General features: G+C 19.9%; 4 protein-coding genes across 4 annotated transcripts in view; 2 read left to right on the top strand and 2 right to left on the bottom strand.

Moving 5' to 3' along the window:
* Positions 1-838, top strand: part of PRSY57_0511000 (inositol-3-phosphate synthase, putative) — a gene marked incomplete at both ends in the record, with an annotated part of 2,412 nt that extends 1,574 nt beyond the window's left edge. The window contains one exon of the mRNA XM_012906179.2: positions 63-838. Within this exon, the coding sequence (XP_012761633.1) occupies positions 63-838 (776 nt within the window). The remainder of the gene's footprint in view (positions 1-62) is intronic.
* Positions 839-1,461: 623 nt separating this feature from the next.
* On the bottom strand, positions 1,462-2,432 carry PRSY57_0510900 (kinase binding protein CGI-121, putative; the record flags this gene model as incomplete). The annotated part of the gene is made up of 4 exons (XM_012906178.2): positions 1,462-1,629; positions 1,737-1,820; positions 1,968-2,090; positions 2,268-2,432. 4 exons carry the CDS (start codon positions 2,430-2,432, stop codon positions 1,462-1,464), a joined length of 540 nt encoding a protein of 179 aa, XP_012761632.1.
* Positions 2,433-3,597: 1,165 nt separating this feature from the next.
* On the top strand, positions 3,598-4,185 carry PRSY57_0510800 (apical rhoptry neck protein, putative; the record flags this gene model as incomplete). Its single annotated transcript, XM_012906177.2, has 1 exon — positions 3,598-4,185. The coding sequence occupies one exon, from the start codon at positions 3,598-3,600 to the stop codon at positions 4,183-4,185; it is 588 nt and encodes a 195-aa protein (XP_012761631.2).
* A 498-nt stretch (positions 4,186-4,683) lies between these two features.
* PRSY57_0510700 (RNA pseudouridylate synthase, putative) overlaps positions 4,684-22,464 on the bottom strand; it is a gene marked incomplete at both ends in the record, with an annotated part of 30,567 nt that continues 12,786 nt past the window's right edge. Inside the window, one exon of the mRNA XM_012906176.2 lies at positions 4,684-22,464. This exon is cut by the window's right edge and continues 12,786 nt beyond it. Coding sequence (XP_012761630.2) covers positions 4,684-22,464 — 17,781 coding nt within the window.

Below are 22,464 nucleotides of genomic sequence, written 5' to 3'. Positions count from 1 at the left end.
ATATATATATATATATATATTTTTTTTTTTTTTTTTTTTTTTTTTTTTTTTTTTTCTTGTAGGATTAAAACCAAAGAGCATCGTGTCATACAATCACCTTGGAAATAATGACGGCAAAAATTTATCTTCAGATTTACAATTTTACAGCAAGAAAGTATCTAAAAGCAATTTAATATGTGACTATGTACGTGCTAATGAAAATTTATATGTTGATGATGAGAAAGATACAAATGTATTAGTAAAAAAAAGCTTAGATTATTGTGAAGGAGATAGTTTAAATGAAAAGGGAAAAGTGAGTGCCGATATTGAAGATGATTGTACCTATGTGGAAAGTTTAGAAAAACAAAAAGTTAACAGTGAAATTGTTATAAAATATGTACCATATGTTGGAGATGATAAAAAAGCTATAGATGAATATATTAGTGAAATATTTATGAATGGTAAAAATACAATAGTTTTATATAATATCTGTCAAGATTCTATGTTAGCATCTCCTATATTAATTGATTTAATATTACTTGTAGAATTATCACAACGTGTTTTCTTCAAACCTAGTCAAGAAAAGAAAACAAATGAAGATGAACATTTATTAAATGAAAATATACAAATTGAAGATTATAAATTATCTCATACTATATTAAAGCCAAAATATAGTTCATTTAAAAATTTAGATAGTGTTCTCTTTTTATCTAGTCTTTTCTGTAAATCTCCTTTTAACTCCAGTGTATATAAAACAAGACATTCTTTCTTTTCACAATTAGAAAGCTTATGGAATTTTGTTAGAATTATATCTGGATTACCAATAGATGCTCATATTGATTTACCATATATGATTTAATTGGAGATCTATTCATATGAAGAATCTATTTTTTTTTTTTTTTTTTTTATTCTTGTTAACAAGTACAGGAAGGTTATATCTTTCTTGTATTGATGCATAAATGTATATATATATATATATATATATTAATATTGTTAAAAAATAGCCCTTAATTATTATTGTGTAAGAACACTGTATATTTATATGCACCTGGTGTCTCAATTTATCAAGAGGATACATACATACAAACATACATATATAAATAAATAGATAAATACATATATACATACATATATAAATAAATAGATAAATACATATATAAATAAATAGATAAATACATTTATACATACATATATATATTTCTATATTTCTATATTTCCTTCTTTTTTTTTTTTTAACGTCTAACACAAATATATGTGTTCTCATTTTATTCGACGTTTTTAATTTTAAGAGAATTTAGCACTGAGAAATAAAAGAACTTTTACGTTATTTAAAGATAAGAAACTTAAAAAAAAAAAAAAATATAAATAAATAAATAAATAAATATATATATATATATATATATATATATTTATATTTATATATATTATAAAAAAAGAATTGTCCTTTAAAGGTATTACATATACATCATTGTTTCTAAATTCTTAACTCAAATTAATTTTCTTTGAAGCTATATTATGATAAATAAATCTCTCTAAATTGTCCATATTATCACATTTAAAATTTTCTAAAATTTTTTTCTTATCATGTAAGAAAGACAATTCGTTAAAATCAGCTTGATCTCCTTGAACAGATTTTATAAACATATCAACCTAAAATTAAAAAAAATATATATAGATATATGTATATATATTTTTAAACTGTTAAAAATACATAAGTTTTTTTTTTTTTTTTTTTTTTTTATTATTATTATTATTACTAGATCTTTGGAAATATTAATACCCACATAAATTACAGAAGATGAATCATTTTTTATTTGATATTGTTTTACACACTCATTAATCTGATAAAATAAAAATAAATAAATAAATAAATAGATAAACAAACAAACAATTCAATAATACTTGTAAAATAAACATGTATCATATATATATATATATATATATTATTTACAATTCTGTATTAAAAAGATATAAAAAAGGATACATACATTTTCATGAGGTGAAAGAAGGAAAAGAATTTCTAGAAAAATATTTTTCGTTATTCTTTTTTTCGATTGGAAATTATGATGAGCCCTATAAATACTATGCAATATATGATTTTCATTGTAAACCTATAATACAAAAATAAAGTGTATATATATATATATATATATATATATGTATAAAATATTTACAATTTCTTAAATTTTATAAAAAAGGTTGTATATTCATTTGTAATTCTTTTCTATTTCATTTCATATCATTTCATTTCATTTATTTGTTTGAACATTTTATTTTGATAATTTTACCAAATTACTATCTAATAAAAGAAAGAAATCATTTATATAACATATGTTATCATTCATACTTTTTGTATAACTTTCTAATAGGTCTTTTGAATTAACAACATTTTTAAATAAAATTAAAGTGATATCTAGTTGTTGATCAAGTATATGTAATTTTGTTGTACTCATTTTTTTTTTCTTCAAAATAATTAATTCATGTATTTATAAATATATAAAATATGTACATTTTATTTATTTTTTTTTTTTTCTTTGAAATTAATTGGAAGGAAACGAGTAATCCCCTTTGTCAATATTAATATAATAAAGGTTACATAAATAATAATATTATTATTATTTAAAAAAAAAAAAAAAAAAAAGGAAGGGGGGGGGGGGGTAATTAAAATTAATAAGTTTTAAAAGATTTAATAACAAAATATATAAATATATATATATATATATATATTGTAGATAATAGAATAATGCAATTATTATAATTATATATATTAAAAAAGAACCAAGTGTTTAATTTTCAAATAAAAACATCTTGAATATAATATATATTATGTAATTATCTATTTTTATTATTTTTATTATTTTATTTTTTTTTTTTTTTATTTTTCCTGTTTATCTTTTTTTTTCCTTTTTCATTGTGATTAATAGTTGTTCTTAAAATTATTTATACAGTAAAATAATATATTACTCCTTATTATTTACATATATATATAATATTATATATATATTGATAACATATATGCGAAGTGCTTAATAATATATTTTTTGTAGAATATCTTTATTATGCATACATGAAAGGTATGTATGTATATATATATATATAAAATAAATATGGCTGGAATATAAAATGATAATTTTTTAGCACTTGCATGCACAGGTGTTTTATATAATATATATATTAGTTGAAAGATAAAGAAAAATAACATTTTTTTTATTATAATAATATAATAAAAGTAGTGATATATAAATATTTGAAGATGTGTAATTATATGAAGGCAAGCAATTAACAAATATTATACAAATATTAAAAAGATAGATAAAATGTATTATTATATATAAGAATATATTAATACAACCCTTAACAATGAATGGGTTGTATAAAAGTAAAATGTTCATAATAACGTTATAAGTAAATAAATAATAAAAAAGAAAAAACACATATACATGATATATATATATATATATATATATATATATATATAATTATTTATATGTTTTATTTTATTTTATTTATTTTTTTTTTTATTAGAAATATAGATTTTTTTAATGAAGGCATTGTGTAAAATATACATATTTCGCAGATGTTTTTAAGAAAAAAAAAAAAAAAAAAGGTTGATAAGAAATGAAGAAAATATATTTCATTTTGTTAATCCTATTTCATTTAAATTTTATGGAATGTTTCAGAAAATATGACAAAAATAAGAATAACATTTTAATAAGTCACTCAATAAATAATGAAGAAAAAAAAATAATAAATAATAATAATAATAATAATAGTAATAATAGTAATAATAATAGTTTTAGTGCTACTTCTTTTTCAAGTGAAAAAAATAAACACAAAAGTTATACAAATGTGTTAAAAAAAAAGAATATATATATAAGAGAAGAATCAAATAAAACAACAAACATTAAAGAAGACGAAGAAAAAAATAAAAAAATAAATAATAATGATAAGGAAACTAATTATTCATTTTTATCATTAAAGTTTTTTCCATTCATTTTAACTTCTTTACTCCATACAGGAATTAATCAAATACCACGTAATACTGAAATTGAATTATATGAATTTGAAAAGAGTCCGATGATAAGACATATGTTAGTAGCAGAAGAGAGGAAAAATGCATATACCTATATGTTTTTTATTGTTATATCTTTTGTTGTTGTTGTACTTATAGCTCTTTTTATTTTTAAATTTTTTTTCAATCTTTAAAAATTTTATAAAGTTTATAAAAAAAATAAAAAAAAAATATACATATATAATATATATATATATATATATATATAATATATATAATAACATTTTATTATTAATAAAACAAAATAACTTAATAAACATGACAAAAATATAAAATATATGTTATAAAAACATATATGTTTTATAAAAGGGAAAAGAAATTTCACACAAAATAAAATATATGTATATACATATATATATATATATATATATATATATATAAACTCATATTCACATACCACCCTTAATTCTTATTTGGAGTGTTTTGATTCTTCTTATTACTTCTATTACTTCTTTTGTTCACATTTATCAAATATATTTTTCATTCATATGATGAATTATGAACTACATAAATTATTATTTAATGAAGGGGATGGTAAATTATTAAATAGATGATTATCTTTAATTTTTAATCCATTATGATTAAATATAGAAATATTTAAATATTATCATATGGATTATAATCTTTTTTATTTAGTATATATTATTATTATTATTATTATTATTGTTATTATTTGTATCTGAATGGTTTTGATTTTGTTGAAAAATAAGATAATTTATTGGATAACCACTACTATCATTATTATTATTATTATTGTTATTATTATGATTAGTCTTCATATTATCATTGTTATTATGGGTTTCATTTGTTATAGTATTATTTTTTAAATTAGATGTAACATTATTTTGCATGTACATAGATAATTGATTTAAACCGAAATCGATATTCGTTTTTTGAGTGTTATTCTTTATTTCATTAAAAGGATTATTATTTGATAATGTATTTTTTAAAATGTTCTCATCTATTAATTGATATAATATATTATTATTTGCATTTATATTACTACTACTTTTTATATTACTACTACTTTTTATATTACTACTACTTCTTATATTACTACTACTTCTTATATTGCTACTATTCTTCGTATTATCACCTGTATTACTTATATTTTGTTGTTTTATTCGATTCATAAGGATTTTTTGTTTCTCTTCATATTCGTTTATGTTTTTTCTCGGGTCCATGATACTAAACGTTTTATTTAAATAATTTGAGTTCACACTAATACTATTATTTCTATTCATATTGTTATTTATTATACTACTAGTAGCGTATGACCCATTTATATCATATGTATTATTTAAAAAATGTAAATTATTGTTTTCTTTGTTATTCATAATAACACTGCTGCTCATAATTTTTTTTTGTTGACAATATGAATTATTTATATCTGATGATGTATTACCATTAAAATTATAAAAAAGGTGCATATTATTATTACTACCAATATTATTACTACCAATATTATTACTACCAATATTATTACTACCAATATTATTGCTACCAATATTATTGCTACCAATATTATTACTACTATTGTTATTATTATCATTATTATTGTTGGTAGTTGTGGTGTTATGCCGTGGAATAGTTACTAATTTATTTTTTTCTTCATTTTGCTCATCATAATGTACAAAGTTTGAATTATAATATTTTTTTAAAAACATTTGATTTACTATTTTATTATCACATAAATTATTTGAAAGGAATATATTATTATTTATATTATGATGAAGATCAGTTCTCATATGTTGTTCGTTTCCTTTTGTATTTTCCATATTTAATAAATTCATTTGTGATAAAGAACTTCTTTTATTATTAATATTATTTAAATTATTTTGCATTGATAGATTTTCTACTTTCTCCATATTATTTAATTCACATACTAAATTCATTAAGTTTGATTCACTCAAACTTTTGTTATTTTCATTAGTATATGGAATATTATTTTTATTAATAAAAAAGTTAGGATATTTTATATTAGGAACACAAGTACTACTATTATTATTTATAGTTTTTGTATGCATTCGACTATTATTTGCATTTCCGTTATTTATCATACTGCTACTTAAACTAACACTATTTTTATTGTTCACATTTTTATTGTTCACATTTTTATTGTTCACATTTTTATTGTTCACATTTTTATTGTTCATATTTTTATTATGTTTTTCTTCCATATAATTAGGAATAATACCATCTAAGTTATTACCTAACATTATATTAAACATCATCATATTTGGATTAGTCATATCCATTTGATTTTTCTCAAAACTTTCAAATTGTTTTTCTTTTAAATTCGAACATGTATTTTCATCCACAAAATTAGGTAAGGAAATATTACTATTGATTAGATATTCATGAGATCGATTGGTGTTTTGTACATTTTGTGCATTTTGTATATTTAAACTCATAGGATTGTTCAATAAATCTTTACGCTCATTTTTATTATTATTATTATTATTGTGAGGTATTTCAATTTTTTTTTTCTCTTCATTATCCAACTGATTTGATTTCAGAGCATTATTATGAACAATGTTATGGCTATAATTCTTATTTTCATTATATTCATCAACTTTCTTTGATATATCTTGTAAATTATTATATATCATAGTATCATTATTTTGGTTCGGTTCATCTTTTATTTCTATATTTTTATTTAATTTTTTTTTATAAAACATTTCAGATATGGTATTTTTAAAACTTTTAACAAAATTGTTTGATGTTTTATTCGTTTGAATATTATTATTTATATTATTCGTATTATTTTTATCCCTCTCTATATTATTATTATTATTATGTCTATTTCCACTACCGCTTGCGATATTATTTATATCCTTTTCATTATCATAATACATATGAATAATACCTTTGTTATTGTTTGTTTCTTTTACTTCATATAGTTCTTTTATATTTTGTTCTTTAACTTTTTCTGTTTGTATGTTTATTTCTCTTTTATCTATAAATGTATTTATCATATCATTATTTAATTCTTCTTTTTTTTCTATCATTAAATTGTTCATTTTATTATTAATATAAGAATTGTTAATAATATTATCAAAATAGTTTATTTTATTCTGTGAAGACCTTTTTTCATTTTCTTCATAATCATTCGTATTCATATTTATTTCCTTTTTTATTAGATCCTCATCATTCATATTATTATTATTGTTCATATTATTATTATTGTTCATATTATTATTATTGTTCATATTATTATTATTGTACATGTTATTATTATTGTTCATGTTATTATTATTGTTCATATTATTGTTATTGTTATTTATTATTTTTTTTTTATCTTCCTCTTGTTCAATTTTCTTTTTCATATCAACACCATTTTCTTTTCCTTCATTCAATGTTATATGTTGTGATGGAGATCTAACATTATTTTTAAATGTAAATACATCACTGTTTTTAGAATCTTTTGTATTTCTTAAATATATATGGGAGCCATTTTTTTGAAGATTTAAAAATTGATCTTTTTCTTGTAAATTATGCATGGTCCTTGTTTTTTCGGTATCTATATGAACATTACTACTATTCATTTTGTTGTTCATCATAATGTGGTTCATCATATTGTTGCTTATAATATTATTGCTGCTTATCATATTACTGTTGCTCACCATATTATTGTTGCTCACCATATTACTGTTGCTCACCATATTACTGTTGCTCACCATATTATTGTTGCTTACCATATTACTGTTCATCATATTATTATTCATACTATTTATAACATTTTTGTTCATAAAAGATTGTTGTGCTGATGCAGCAAAATTTATATCATTCGTACTAAAAGTATTTCTCTTATAATTATTAGAATAAGGTTCGTTATTTACTTTATTTTTGATATGCCCCGAATTTTTAGACATCAAACTATTTAAATCATTTCCTGCATTCATCATTTTATATATCTCATAAAATTTATTTACATCATTTTTAAAAACACCAATCCTTATGTTTTCTGGAAGTGACTGAAATTTCATGTGAACATTATCATCCTTTATTTCTTTTTGATTATCCGTATTAACATTACTTGGTTTTTCATTATGTGAATAATAGAAACTAGTAGAATGAGCAGTATGATTCACAGCATAATTATTATTATTATTATTGTTGTGGTTGTTTGTGTTTTTTGTATTGTTCATGTTGTTATGGTTGATGCTCATGATATGATTCGTGTTACTACAATTCTTTTTACTATTTGCAGTACTATTATCTTCTCGTTGGGACATATATATTGGGTTTGTGATATTTTTTTCTCCATGCATTTCAATGGAATAATTATCAACTATCCTTTTTTCATCTTTGATTTTTTTATATAAATTATTATATGTATTTTCTTTTTCTAAATATTGTGATGAAGAAATGTCTTTATTTTTTTTTTCATATTCATTTTTTTTATTTAAAGAATTTATCATTATTTCATATATTTCATTTTTACGTATTATAATATATTCATTAATAATATACTTCGGTATAATTTTATCAATAATTTTTATTAAGAAATTAAATATGACTTGTTTCCTTTCATATAAATCATTCATATTATTATGTTTCCATAATATAAATATAAAATTATATTCTTTGATATTTTCTATAATCATTTTATTCGTTTCATTTTTTACTAATTCATAAATTTTTTGACCTTGTATAAATTTTTCTTTTAATTTTTTAATATTAACCATAGTTATAATATTTTTTTTTAATAATAAATAATCAAATATTTTATCAACAGATATATTAATAAAAAATTCCATATTAACATCATCCTGTTTTTTATTATGATCATTTATATGTCCTAAATCATTTTTATAAACTAAAACTTTTATAAATATATTCAAACCATATTTTTCATATGCACTTAATAAATATTTCGAAATATTCTCTAAATTTAATTCTGAAAATATATTATTTAATTCATCATTTTTATTATTTTCTCTTAAATATTTTATTTCTTTCTTTGTATTTTGAATTTCTAGCATTTCTTTATCATAACTTTCTTCACATTTCCTAACTTCCTTTTTTAACCTTTCAATTTCTTTAGTAAAGCTGCTATATAATGTTTCGCTTCCTCCTTCATTCATATTATTATAACTATTATTATTATTATTTTGATTAATATTTATATTATTATTATTTTGATTAATATTTATATTATTATTATTTTGATTAATATTTACATTATTATTATCTTGTTTATTCATTATCATATTACTCAATATTGAATTACTAATCTTATTATTCATAGAATATTTTTCATTACTATTAAATAGAACATAATTATTACTATCATTATTACATAATATATTATATATATTCTTTTCTCTCATATTGTAATAATTGGTCGAATCATTTATATTATTACTTCCCATTTTACTCCCATAATTTGAATTACTCATATTATAATCATACACTGAATTGTTATTCGTAGTATCATTATTATTATTATTATTTTCTTTACTTATATGAAATAAATTTTGTTGTACTTTATTTTTTTCTATTTCTTTTACATTTTCATACATAGGATAAGGATATGTATTGTTATCTAAATTTTTTCTCTTCTCTTCATCCACAGACACTTTATTACTACTATTATTATTATATATGTTATTATTACTATAATTCTTTTTCTTCATATTATCATATTCATGATGATAATTTATATTTTTATTCATATAATTAGATGACATATGATTTATATTTTCTTGATTTCTACGATATTTTTCTTTATCATATATTTCGTTATTCTTATAAATAATAGAATCATTTGTTATCAGGTCATGCGTACGATATTCCTTTTCTTTCATACAATTCTTTTCATATATTTTTTTCTTCATATCTATAGTATTACTGCTACTACTACGATTATTCGTGTTTTTTTTTTGTTGCATATTTAATTTGTTCATATTTTCTTTAGACATTATAATATTGGAGCGTTCATTCTTTTTATTCTCTACATGTTTTTCATCATAGTCTTCATCGTCGTCGTCATAGTCGTCATCATCATCATCATCATCGTCGTCATCTTCATCATCATCATCGTCATCTTCATCATCGTCGTCATCATCATCGTCATCATCATCTTCATTATCCTTTTCGTGTTCTTTATTATTTAATGATTTTTTCTTTTTCATTTTTTTCTTAGAAACTTTTCCTTCTTCATCCAAATAATCATCATGATTTTCAAGGAGTACTCCATTTAGCATATGTTCATTATTTTTATCTACCTTAAAAAATATTTTATTAATTTGTTCAATTAAATAATTACATTCTTCTTCTTCTTCTTCTTCTTCTCCTCCTTCTGCTTCTTGTTGTTGTTGTTCCTCATTTTTATTTGTTCCCTTTTCTTTATTATTTATATTATCTTTATCATATCCTTGAGTATTACTTACTTTCGTTTGTCTTTTCTTTTCCTTATCATTATTTGTGCCTTCTCCTCCCTTTTCATTATTTATTTTGTGTAGTAATAAAAACTGTTCTATAGTATTTAAAGAAAACACTGCTTTATTTTCCATTAGATTTTTAATATGTATATCTTTCATATATACTTTCGAATTTAATATATTCATTATGATAGTAAACACATTTGTAATTTTTAAATATACATTTTTACTTTTCTTCATTATTTGATTTTTTAAATTTTCATTTGTTTTTAAACCATATTTATTTAAAGCATAATTCAAATTAAATAAAATATTATAAAATCGTTGAAAAATCAAGCTTCTTTTTGTTCTAGAAATATTTGAATTACTTTTAATATTTTTTAAATGCTTTTTCAATGTATATATTATTATTTCTTTCTTTTTTCTGGTTTTTTTTACATGCATATTTTTATAAAAATATGTTATACTATGTATTAATTCATATAAGAAATCTATAGGCATATTTTCCTTATTTTCATTCATATTGTTAACAAATTCATCTAATATATTCATTTCTACATAAACCTTTTTTTCTTTTCTAATTTGTTCTATACCAAAACATTTTAATAAATATAATAATGTTTTTTTTAATTTAAAAAAATAAAATAAAATTTTAAAAACAAAACTGTTTCTTATAATATTATTAATAACTATTTTTGCTTCTTTTACTAATAAATTAAAATTGGTTCTTAATCTTTTTTTAATTTCATTATCTATTAAATCGAGATAAGTATCTTCTTCATCTTGTGTTTGTTTTATTTCTTCTTTTATTTTTTCTTCATCTGTTTTTTTCATATTTTCTTTATTCATATCCTTTTTCTTTTTATTTGTAAAGAAGTCATCATAATTTAATTTACGTAAAATTTTATTTGTTGGTTTTTTTAATAATATTTTTTTTATATGTTCATCATTAGGTATTTCTACACTAGTAGTAATAATAGTAGTAGTATCATTTATTTTTAAATTTTCTTTTGATAATAAATTCTTTTCTTTAAAATTATTATATTCATCTAAAGAACCATTTAATAAATTCTTATTATCTATATGTTCATTTTTATTATCTATATGTTCATTTTTATTATTTATTATTTCATTTTTATTATCTATATGTTTATTTTTATTATCTATATGTTCATTTTTATTATCTATTATTTCATTTTTATTATCTATTATTTCATTTTTATTATCTATTATTTCATTTTTATTCTCTATTATTTCATTTTGTTCTTTATTATTTTTTGTGATCACATTAGAACTTTTTTTTTTCAATTCATCATTTATATTATTTTCATTATTTTTTAAAATCTCTTTATTCTTATTTTTATTTTTTGAAGCATTCCTTTTATCTTTATGGCTTTTCTTTTTACTATTTGACAATAAATCTGGAAAATCTTCTTCTTTATTTATATCTATAGATTTTACTTTTTCTTCAACAACACTAATATTATTTTCTGTGAATTTTTTATCTTTCTTTATTTTGGTATTTAATTTTCCGTCTCCTTCTTCTTCTCCTTCTTCATAATAATCAATAATATTCACATTGTTTTTTTTATCATCATCTTCTTCTTGTTCTTCATTTATATGTTCATCATAAATATCAGCATATTCATCATCATCATAATCATGATCATATTCATCATCATCATTATCATCATCATTATCATTATCATCATCATAATTATCTTCATATTGATCATCATCAACATAATTATCTTTTATATCTTCTATATCTTCTACGTCTTCTTCATCTTCTTCCTCTTCCTCCTCTTCCTCTTCCTCTTCTTCATCCTCTTCATCATCATCTTCTTCATCACCATGTTGAATAACGTCTGTCTTCTTTGGATATAATATGTCTTCGTCCTTTGTAGTTAATTTCTTTCCTACTTCTAGAACTTTGGCTTGTGTAGAAATTTTTTCTTTATCATTAGTTTCTTCACGAGCTGAATGTATGATCTTACTACTATCCATACTTGCATGTTTTACAAATTTATCATCTTCAATAATTGGTCTTGCATTTTTCATAGCTTCATTTCTTTTGTCATTAATATTCATTTTCAATATTCTATTAATATAACTATTTTCATCCTCTAAACTTTCAGATACTTCTAATTCATTATCTAGAACTGTTTGTAAATCACCTGCTAATGGACATATTGCTTTAACTGTTCTATCAGGCATTCTATATAGATTACTTGAATACATTTTTTTTTTTTTTTTCATATCATCATTTAAATTAAAGAAATAATAATCTGGGTTGTTAAATTCTAATATAAGGGAATGAAGAAACATACGGAAACACCAGAATTTATCTAAATTACTTAAAGATGGATTCAAATATTTTTTATCAGAAACTAATGGATGACCTATATGCCTCATATGGACCCTAATTTGATGGGTTCTACCTGTATGGATTTTTACATTACATAAAGTAAATTCTTTTGTATAATTCTCAATCTCTTTCGGATCTGTTAAGAAATAATCCTCTGATATAGAATTACATCTAAAGCATAAATGATGACAAACTTCTTTCTTAATAGATGGTGCTCCTGAAGTATATATACCCAACGTACTATTATTCATATTATTCATATTATTATTATTATTAATATTATTAATATTATTTGTAAAATCATTTTTACTAATATAACTACCTCTCGAATTAATAATATTACCATTTAAATTATAATGTGTATCATCATGCAAGATATGATTAATTCCTTTAATATTTGATGTTTTATTATTATGCGTACTTATTTTTTTTTTAATTTTTTTCTTATCTTCTAATATTTGTGAATCTGAAAAATAGTTTGTTATAATATGAGAATTTTTTCTTTGAACGAATGAAGAATAATCTACTTGTGTCATAAGATTGTTTGAAGTATCATTTTTCTTGGTTATATTATCATGATTTGATAAAATATTAGTTATGATTACATAACGTTGTATTATATTTACATTTTTCTTGTTATTGTTTAAAAATTTATAATAATCATTACAATATATTTCTTTATTAATATCCTTTTTGATTGTACTATTACAATTATATTTTCCATCTTGTACTTCTTGAATAATATCTTCAATTTTTCTTTTTAATTTATATACTTTAACACAATTATATTCGGTATATGCATCTGTTCCCCCTGTTTTCACAACTAAACTAAAATGGCTCTTACTATGAAAATTATTATATTCATGCGTTTGTATCGATTTATTAATAAAACCTTTTTTCTTTTTAATTCTACCATGACATAATAAAATATATTCTTTATATACATTTCTTTTACGAAATTGATCAAATAAAAATTCTCTAGCTTCTTTAGTTTTAGCTATTATTAAACTTCCTGACGTTTCTAGATCTATTCTATGGCATAAACCACATTCTAATTTATGCCATTTTTTTACAGTTTCTAAATGAGGGAATGATTTCATCATGAATAAATGAAATGATTCTACTCGACCACTAAAGACAACATCATTTAAAGATATACTATTAATAATTTTTAATACATCTCTATTTTTTTTTATTAAAAGATTACATTTCTTACAAAATTTAGAGACAATATTTTCACATTTACTACAAATATTTTCCATATCTTTACAAGTAATACACATAAACTTTGTTTTTATTTTACATTTCATACATATTTTTTCTAAGATATTATAAAAATAATCACTATATTTATTAATATTTACTAAGAAATTATACCTATTATGAGAAGTATAAGCTGAGCAATGATAATATGCAGGTTTATAAATAACCATCCAAGTTTTCCCTTCATTACATATATATGGAATATCCTTATTATATACTCTTTTGAATTTGCTCTTTTTAATATATTTGTTCGTAGCAACATTATTATTAATAACATTATTTGTATTATTAATAATATTATTTGTATTGTTAATCACATTATTTGTATTGTTAATTACATTATTTGTATTGTTATTCATATTATTTCCAGGGGGGGTTACAATCTTTGCGCTTTTTGCACTTAAGGGTTGATCACTTAATCTTCTTAATTTAGAATCTTCATTCATATTATTTATTTCATTTGAATTGTAAGATGCTGATAATGTTAATTTTGAATCAAAGGTCGTAACACTTTTTTTATTTCTATTTGAGGTGGGTGAATTTAATCCTACACTTGTTTTTAAATTATGATTATTTTTATTAATAATTGTAGGTGTATTATTATCGTATATAGAAGAATATGTACTTGAATTTTTTAATATACTCTTTTTATCATGATTAGTGTTATTATTGATTTCATTTTGAATATCTGGGTTGGTTCCAATTACTTTGGATAGATTTAATTTTAAATCTTTCATATTTATTGTACCACCTTCATTTATATATATATTATTATTATTATTATTATTATTATTATTATTGTTGTTGTTGTTATTATTGTTATTATTGTTATTATTGTTATTATTCATATTATTCATATTAAGATTATTTGTTAAAACACGTTTCACATTTATATGATTTCCTCCTTGAATATTCATTTTATTATTACTTAAATTATTACTACCTGCTCTTAGATATCCTCCATTTTGTGCAGATATATGTGTATCACCTAATATATTATTATACGTGTTATTCATCATATTATTATAATTAATATCGTTGTACACAACTGACAAGAGTGTATTAATTTCTGAGTTTAATATATACATATCTTTCAATACATTTGGTTTGTTATTCAATACAACATATTTATTATAAATTCCTTTTAGTTTATCTATATCTTTTTTATTAACTTGTAAATAATTATTATAATTGGTCATATTAGGAATGGACATATTATTATTCTGTGTTGTTTTCATAATATCTGTATGTAGAGTATTAATTAAGTTACTATTATATTTAAATATTAAAGAATAAAATGAAGTACCTGAACTTATATTATCATTATTATTAATAAAGATTTTATCTTGTAATATATTAATTTTCTTTATAGCTATTTTAAAATTTAATTTGAATTTAATAATATTATGTATATTAATATATTTATTTATATTTTTTTCATTCATAAATTCATATTCACTTATTATAAATTCATTATCATCTACATGTGTTTTGTTTAATTTCTTATTTTCATCTTTTATATATTTATTTGTATCTGTTAATGTAGATATAGATTCTTTATTATTTAATAATTCTTTAATATTTAAACTTTCAAAAAATAATTCATCTTTTACATAATGTTCACTTAAATCTTTAGCATAATTTTCATTTAATATCTTATTATATTCATTACATAAAATATCATAATATTTTTTATTCATTTCAAAATAATAATATTCATTTAATTCCTCACGATATTTTTCTTCAATTAATTCTTTCATTATTCTTTTATTACTAATTAAAATTAATATATATATTATTTTGCTCATATTTACATTTATTAAAACATCATCACCTGAACCTTCTTCTTCTATACTTTTCTTTTTTTTCTTCTTTTCCATATCTTCATTCACATTATTCTCTTCGTTAATCATTACATTATCTTCTTTTAGTTTGTTATTATTACCTTCATTGTTTAAACTATTTAGTAACTGTTCAGAAGATGTACGTAAACCTTTTACTTCCCCTTTACCATAATTATTACTATTATTATTACTATTATTATTATTATTATTACTATTATTATTATTATTATTATTATTATTAGTAGTAGTAGTAGTAGTAGGAGAAACCGGGGGAGGCATATTTATAGAATCATTCATATTATAATATTTTTTATTAGATTCTTCTAATGATTCTTCTTGAAAAAATGTATCTTCAAAAGCAACCTTATTATAATATACATAATCATTATAAAAAATTGTATTATTTAATATATAATCAAAATCAACAAATGATATTAATTTACCAGCAAATAAATATACAAATAAAAATATATTTGTTCTTATATTTATATCTAATATATGTTGAATCATAATTAATATTTTATCATAAAAAATATATTCCCTCTTAAATATATCATATACATATTTTATATCTACTTGTTTTTTCTTTTTCACGTTCTTTTTATTTCTTCCTTTACTTTTTGTATCAATTTGAATATCTGGGAATAATATTTTATATATAAGTTTTCTTTTTATAAGATTTAAAAATTTGATTACATGTTCATCATCACATAAATTTAATTTATTCATGTATGTTTCTTCCTCATTATATTCATTTTCTAATTTTCCATCTACATTATCATTACTCTCTACAATTTTATTTGATGCATCTGTTTCTGATTTTTTTTTTAAAGATATTTTATTATTATTATTATTATTATTATTAGCATTGTCATTTTCATTTTCATTATTATTCATCCTTAAGTAATGTTTTCTGTAATCATCCTCATTATATTTGTAATATATTTTTAATAATATCTCTTTCATAACATTTAAGAATTCTTCTCCTATAGTTAAATAATTATCTGCTGATAAATTATCTAAACGTATAACATTTTTTTTTATTTTCTTTTTCGTTATTTCTATTAATTCGTTATATATATATGTTGCAATATTTTCTAGTTTATCATTTTTTTCAATATATTCAATAACATTTTTGGAAAAATAATTATTTATAATATCATCAGAGTTTTTAATATTGTTCTTGAGTTTCTTCTTATTTTTGTTATTATCATCGCTATTGTCATTTATATTTTTGTTATCTTTCTTTTTATTTTTTTTCTTTTTATCTTTATCGCTATCACTATCATTAGGATCTTCCTCGCCATTGTTACTAAGGTTGTTATTATTATTGTTGTTGTTGTTGTTATTATTATTATTATTATTGTTATTATTATTATTGTTATTATTATCCTTCTTATTATTATTGTTATCCTTCGCCTTATTCTTTTCAGAAGATTTATTTTTATTCTCTTTATTCTTATTCTCATTATTTGATCCATCATTGTTCATAATGACAGAATTATTAATTATTTCTTTTTTTACCTCAGGTACTATTACACTCTTATCCTTTGATAATTTAGACTTCTCTACTTTTCCTTTTACATCCACAGCAGGTTCTGTTTTTTTGTTTTCTATCTTTGGTACACTTTTATTAACAGTAAGTTGCTTTTCGCTATCTACATTTGTTTTTTTATTATCCGTAAGAGATCCCTGTGATTTAGTTAATGAAACAATTTTGATATTACTCTGTTTTGTATTTTCATTAATTTGCATAAGTTCTTCTTTATCAGTTTTGGTTTTTTCAATATTGTCATTATATAATTTGTTGTCTTCCTTTACCTTTTGATTATCCTTAACATTTTGATTATCCTTAACATTTTGATTATCCTTTACTTTTTGATTATCCTTAACTTTTTGATTATCCTTTACTTTTTGATTATCCTTTACTTTTTGATCCTCTTGAACAGTTTGCTGCTCCTTTAGCTTATGTTCCTCTTTTTCCTTTTCTTTTTCTAACTCCTCTTTGTTACTTGTCTTTCCTTTTTTGTCCTTTAATACATCTACGGGTATTTTCTTCGAATCTTTTTTTGCATCTTTTATGATATTTTTATTTTTCATGTTTTCCTGGGCTTTTATAAAATTAAGCACCATATTATTATTATTCACATTTTCTTGGGACAACTGAACGGATTGTTGTAAATTATAAATATTCGATATTCGTTGTTTACTAAGTTTATGAAATTCTTTTAACATAATATCTTCCATATCATTTTTTACACCATTACCTTTTTTAATAATATTTACTTTCTGACTTTTTGTTAAGTCTGATGAATTGTTTTTTTCTTGTGTTTCATTTTCTTCATCTTTAACAGACACCATATTAGGTATTACAATATTATTAAATGTATAGGAGCCACTATCGATTTCATCAACAAATAAATTATCATCTGATGAATAACTTGAGATATTATCACTAGATAAAGATAACATGGAACTATTAGATGAACGACATGAATTTTCAATTGCTTCTAATTCTTGTACAAAATTTGGAGTTTCATATATATTAAAAAGAAGTTTTTCTTTTTCTTTTTTTGATTCTAATTTTTTATTATTATCATTTTCTATATTTTGTGTATTTGTTGAATTTATATTTTTATTAATTTTTTTTTCTTGTGCCTTGATATTTTGTGCTTTTTTTAAATCTTTCATTTTTTCCATAAGTACTAATATTTTTTTTGCTTCTTTATCATTATTTAGCATATTTAACAAATCATCATCATTATTATTATTATTATTATTATTATTGTTGCTGTTATTAATATTCATATTGTTGTTGTATATTTTAAAATATCTATATAATTGCTCTTCTTGTTTTATGAGACTCACCTTTTTTCTTAATTGTTCTCTTTCTATTTTTTCACATATACATATATAATTATTTCTACATTTTGAACAGAAATTGTATTTATTTAATTTACTATATTCTACACATTTTAAATTAATTTTATCTATATTACTATTATTCATATTTGTTTTCTTTAATTGAATTACTATAGTATTACTATATTTTTTTAATAATTTTTTTATATTACAAGAAACTTTACGTATTTTTTCTAAGCAATATAATTCGGATTCTTCATATACATAAATATCATCTATCTTTAAATCTACATCATCTTTTACTAATCTTCTTTCTTTTAATTTTGGAAAAAACCAATTCAAAATATAATCTTGTAATAATAATTTAGATGAACATAAAATAATTCCTATACATATTAGTTCATATGTACTTGTTAAATATTTGAATGTAATTAATGGATAATCATTATCATTAAACATATTTAAATTTCCATTAAATTTACTTAAAACAATTTGAGAGGAAATCGGTACTAATAATATGTTCAAATCAAATCTATTATATATATTATTATCTTTTTTATCTTCAATATATGCTTCTAAATCAGAATTAACATTCATAAATATTAATTTATTTTTATTTCGTTTATCATAATCTTTTTTTATAGCATATAATAAGAAGAAATAGGATGGGTTCATTTTTACTTTATAATAAAAATCTTCATCTGTTTTATAATCAAATAGGTTGATTGCATTATCTTCATCCTTCAAATTACTTTTACTATTATTATTATTATTATTATTATTATTATTATTGTTGTTGTTGTTGTTGTTACTATTTGGTGATGCCATTTTGCTATTTTTTAAGGACATCATATTATGGCCCTTTCTTTTCCTCTCATAATATAATTCAATAATTTTTGAAAAAATATTATATATATGGAATACCTTTAAATTTAAGACCTTTCCTTTATTATCTCTCAATATTTTATTTATAAACATTGTCCTATTAGATACTACTTTATTTCCTATATTCATACCTCTTACATTATAATAATCTATATTAAATAATAAGGATATAAAGAAATATTTCTTCCCTACATTTCCTGTAATAAAGTTTTTATCTTTCATCAAATATTCTAAATTATTACTAGCTATAATATCTTTGTTATAATACATAACAGAACGGAAATAAAAATTAAATGATAAATCTTTTCCTAAAAATTCTTTTTCATTAAATGTTATATTCATAATATCCTTTTCTAATTCGGATTCATGCAAAAATTGTTCTATTTTATCTATCTTTTCATTTTTCTCATTCTTTTTTCTTTTATTATTACTATTATTATTATTATTTTTATTTTTAACATTATTCATATTATATGGTCCTAAATTAGATGAATCTGCATTTAATCCATAAGTTTCTTTATTATTTATTAATTCGGAAAGTATTGTTTCATCCATATAATCGTCAAATTGTATAGAATTTCTATTATAACACAAATTATCATTATTATAAATACTATTATAATAATTATTATTATTGCTACACATGTTATCATTATTAACAACAACATTGTTGTTATTATTACTACTATGAATTTTTTGTTTTCTTTTATTTTGATTCGCTTCATTTGTACTTATCTCATTATATTGTATATGATCATCTTCCTTATTATCACCACAATACATTTTGTTCTTCACAAAATTAACATAAGCCCTATCCCCTTTAAAATAATAATCCATATTAACAGATTCAGTTATATCATATACTATATCATCAAATATATAAAATATGTCACTCTTACCATTATGTATAGCATATTCATAATTCTTGTAATTTCCAATGGGATTCGAAAATGTTATATTATTCTCGTTTTCATTTTTTTTTTTTATTTGTACATATTTTTTATTGATATAACTATTCTTATTCTTATTATTATTATTATTATTATTGTTATCATCCAGATCATAGTGGAAATTATCCATTTGTTTAGCTTGATCAATTTTGAAACGTAATTTAAATAATGAATTAAATAAATCATTATCCTTATTAAAAAATAAAAATAAATTATGAAAATTATAAAAATAATTACTATATATAAAAAATACATGATTCAAATTTCTAAAATGTTCATTACATTTATATATTGTTCTTAAATAAATACTAAATAAATCATTATTTTTGTTATTAATATTAATAATTGGATAATTATAAGCTACATAAAATATTTTATTATTAATATCTGAGTTACTATAATTTACAAAATTCTCCTTCTTATAATCATTCATAACAAAATCTAACATATGTATTCTTTTCTTAAAATATATTGATTCATTCTTAATATGAAAATCAAATACTTTTCCTATTTCATATATTTCTTTTTCATTTTTCTTTTCTAATATATCTAAAATATTCTCTTTATTTAATATAAAATTATCAAAATAACAATTATCATCATTCTTATCATTTTCAACACTTTTAATCTCTTCATTATTATTACTATTTTTACAAACATTATATATTTTATTACTACTACTCTCCTCACATTTCTTCTTCTTATTAACTACAGCAGATTTGATGTCATACACTTCCTTCATGTTCAAAACAAAATTATAATCATTCAGTTTCGTATAATCCTTAGAAAATATATAAGGTTCCTTCATATTTAAATAAAAATTATTCAAGGACATAATAGCATTAAAAATAAAAAGTGATAGTTCATTACTATAATAATAATTATAAAAATGATTTTTTTCTTGCAATAAAAATCTCATAATAACATGGAATAATGATTTTTCTTCTTCTTTTAAAAATGGGAATTTGGTAAATAAATGATTAACAATTTGTTCTTTTTCAAATGATAGCTTATTATCTAATTGAAAAAAATTATCCATAGGGAAATTAAAGGTATAATTAAAAAAATGGAATAAAAATATATTAAAGAAATTACAATGATTAGTCATATCATAATATGTTAAAAACATATTATATTGTTTATATAAAATATACCAAAAGAAACTATTATATTGTATAAATGAAAATAATTCTTTCTTACAATCATAACTTTTGTCTATAATTAATAAGGAACCTACACATTTGTGTAAATTATCTAAAAAGGCGTATAAACTATTCAGTTTTATTATTTCTTTATTAACATTATTATTATTATTATTGTTATTATTATTATTATTGTTATTATTGCTACTGTTATTATTGCTATTGTTATTATTTTTGTTTTTGTTATTGTTGTTTTTGTTGTTACTATGGCTCTTATTACTATTAATTTTGTTATTATTATTACTATTACTATTCATATTATTCATATTATTCACATTATTCATATTATTATTATCTATTAATCCTATACCATAACAAAATAAGTTATTCATTATATCAATAAACGGATTAAATATATCTTGCGTTATTATATCCGAATCGTCTATCATATTTTGTGTTGTAAATATAACATCCATATAATTAAAAAATGAAGCATATCTTTCTTCTATATAATTTTCATCAATATATTCAAAGTTTCCTAATATATAATCTAAACTATAATATTCCTTTTCAATCTTTTCATAATTTAAAGATTTGAAATTACTTAATAAAATTTCATACATATTTTTATTACTTTCAAAATTATTTCCACTTATAAAATTCACATTAGCACCTTTTATTTTTGATAAAAATAAAAAAATTAAATCGAT

Source organism: Plasmodium reichenowi, chromosome 5 (genome assembly GCF_001601855.1).
Source record: "Plasmodium reichenowi strain SY57 chromosome 5, whole genome shotgun sequence".
In the NCBI taxonomy this organism is placed as follows: domain Eukaryota; phylum Apicomplexa; class Aconoidasida; order Haemosporida; family Plasmodiidae; genus Plasmodium; species Plasmodium reichenowi.
Note: the sequence above shows the minus strand (reverse complement) of the source record. Positions and strands in the feature narration are given on the sequence as shown.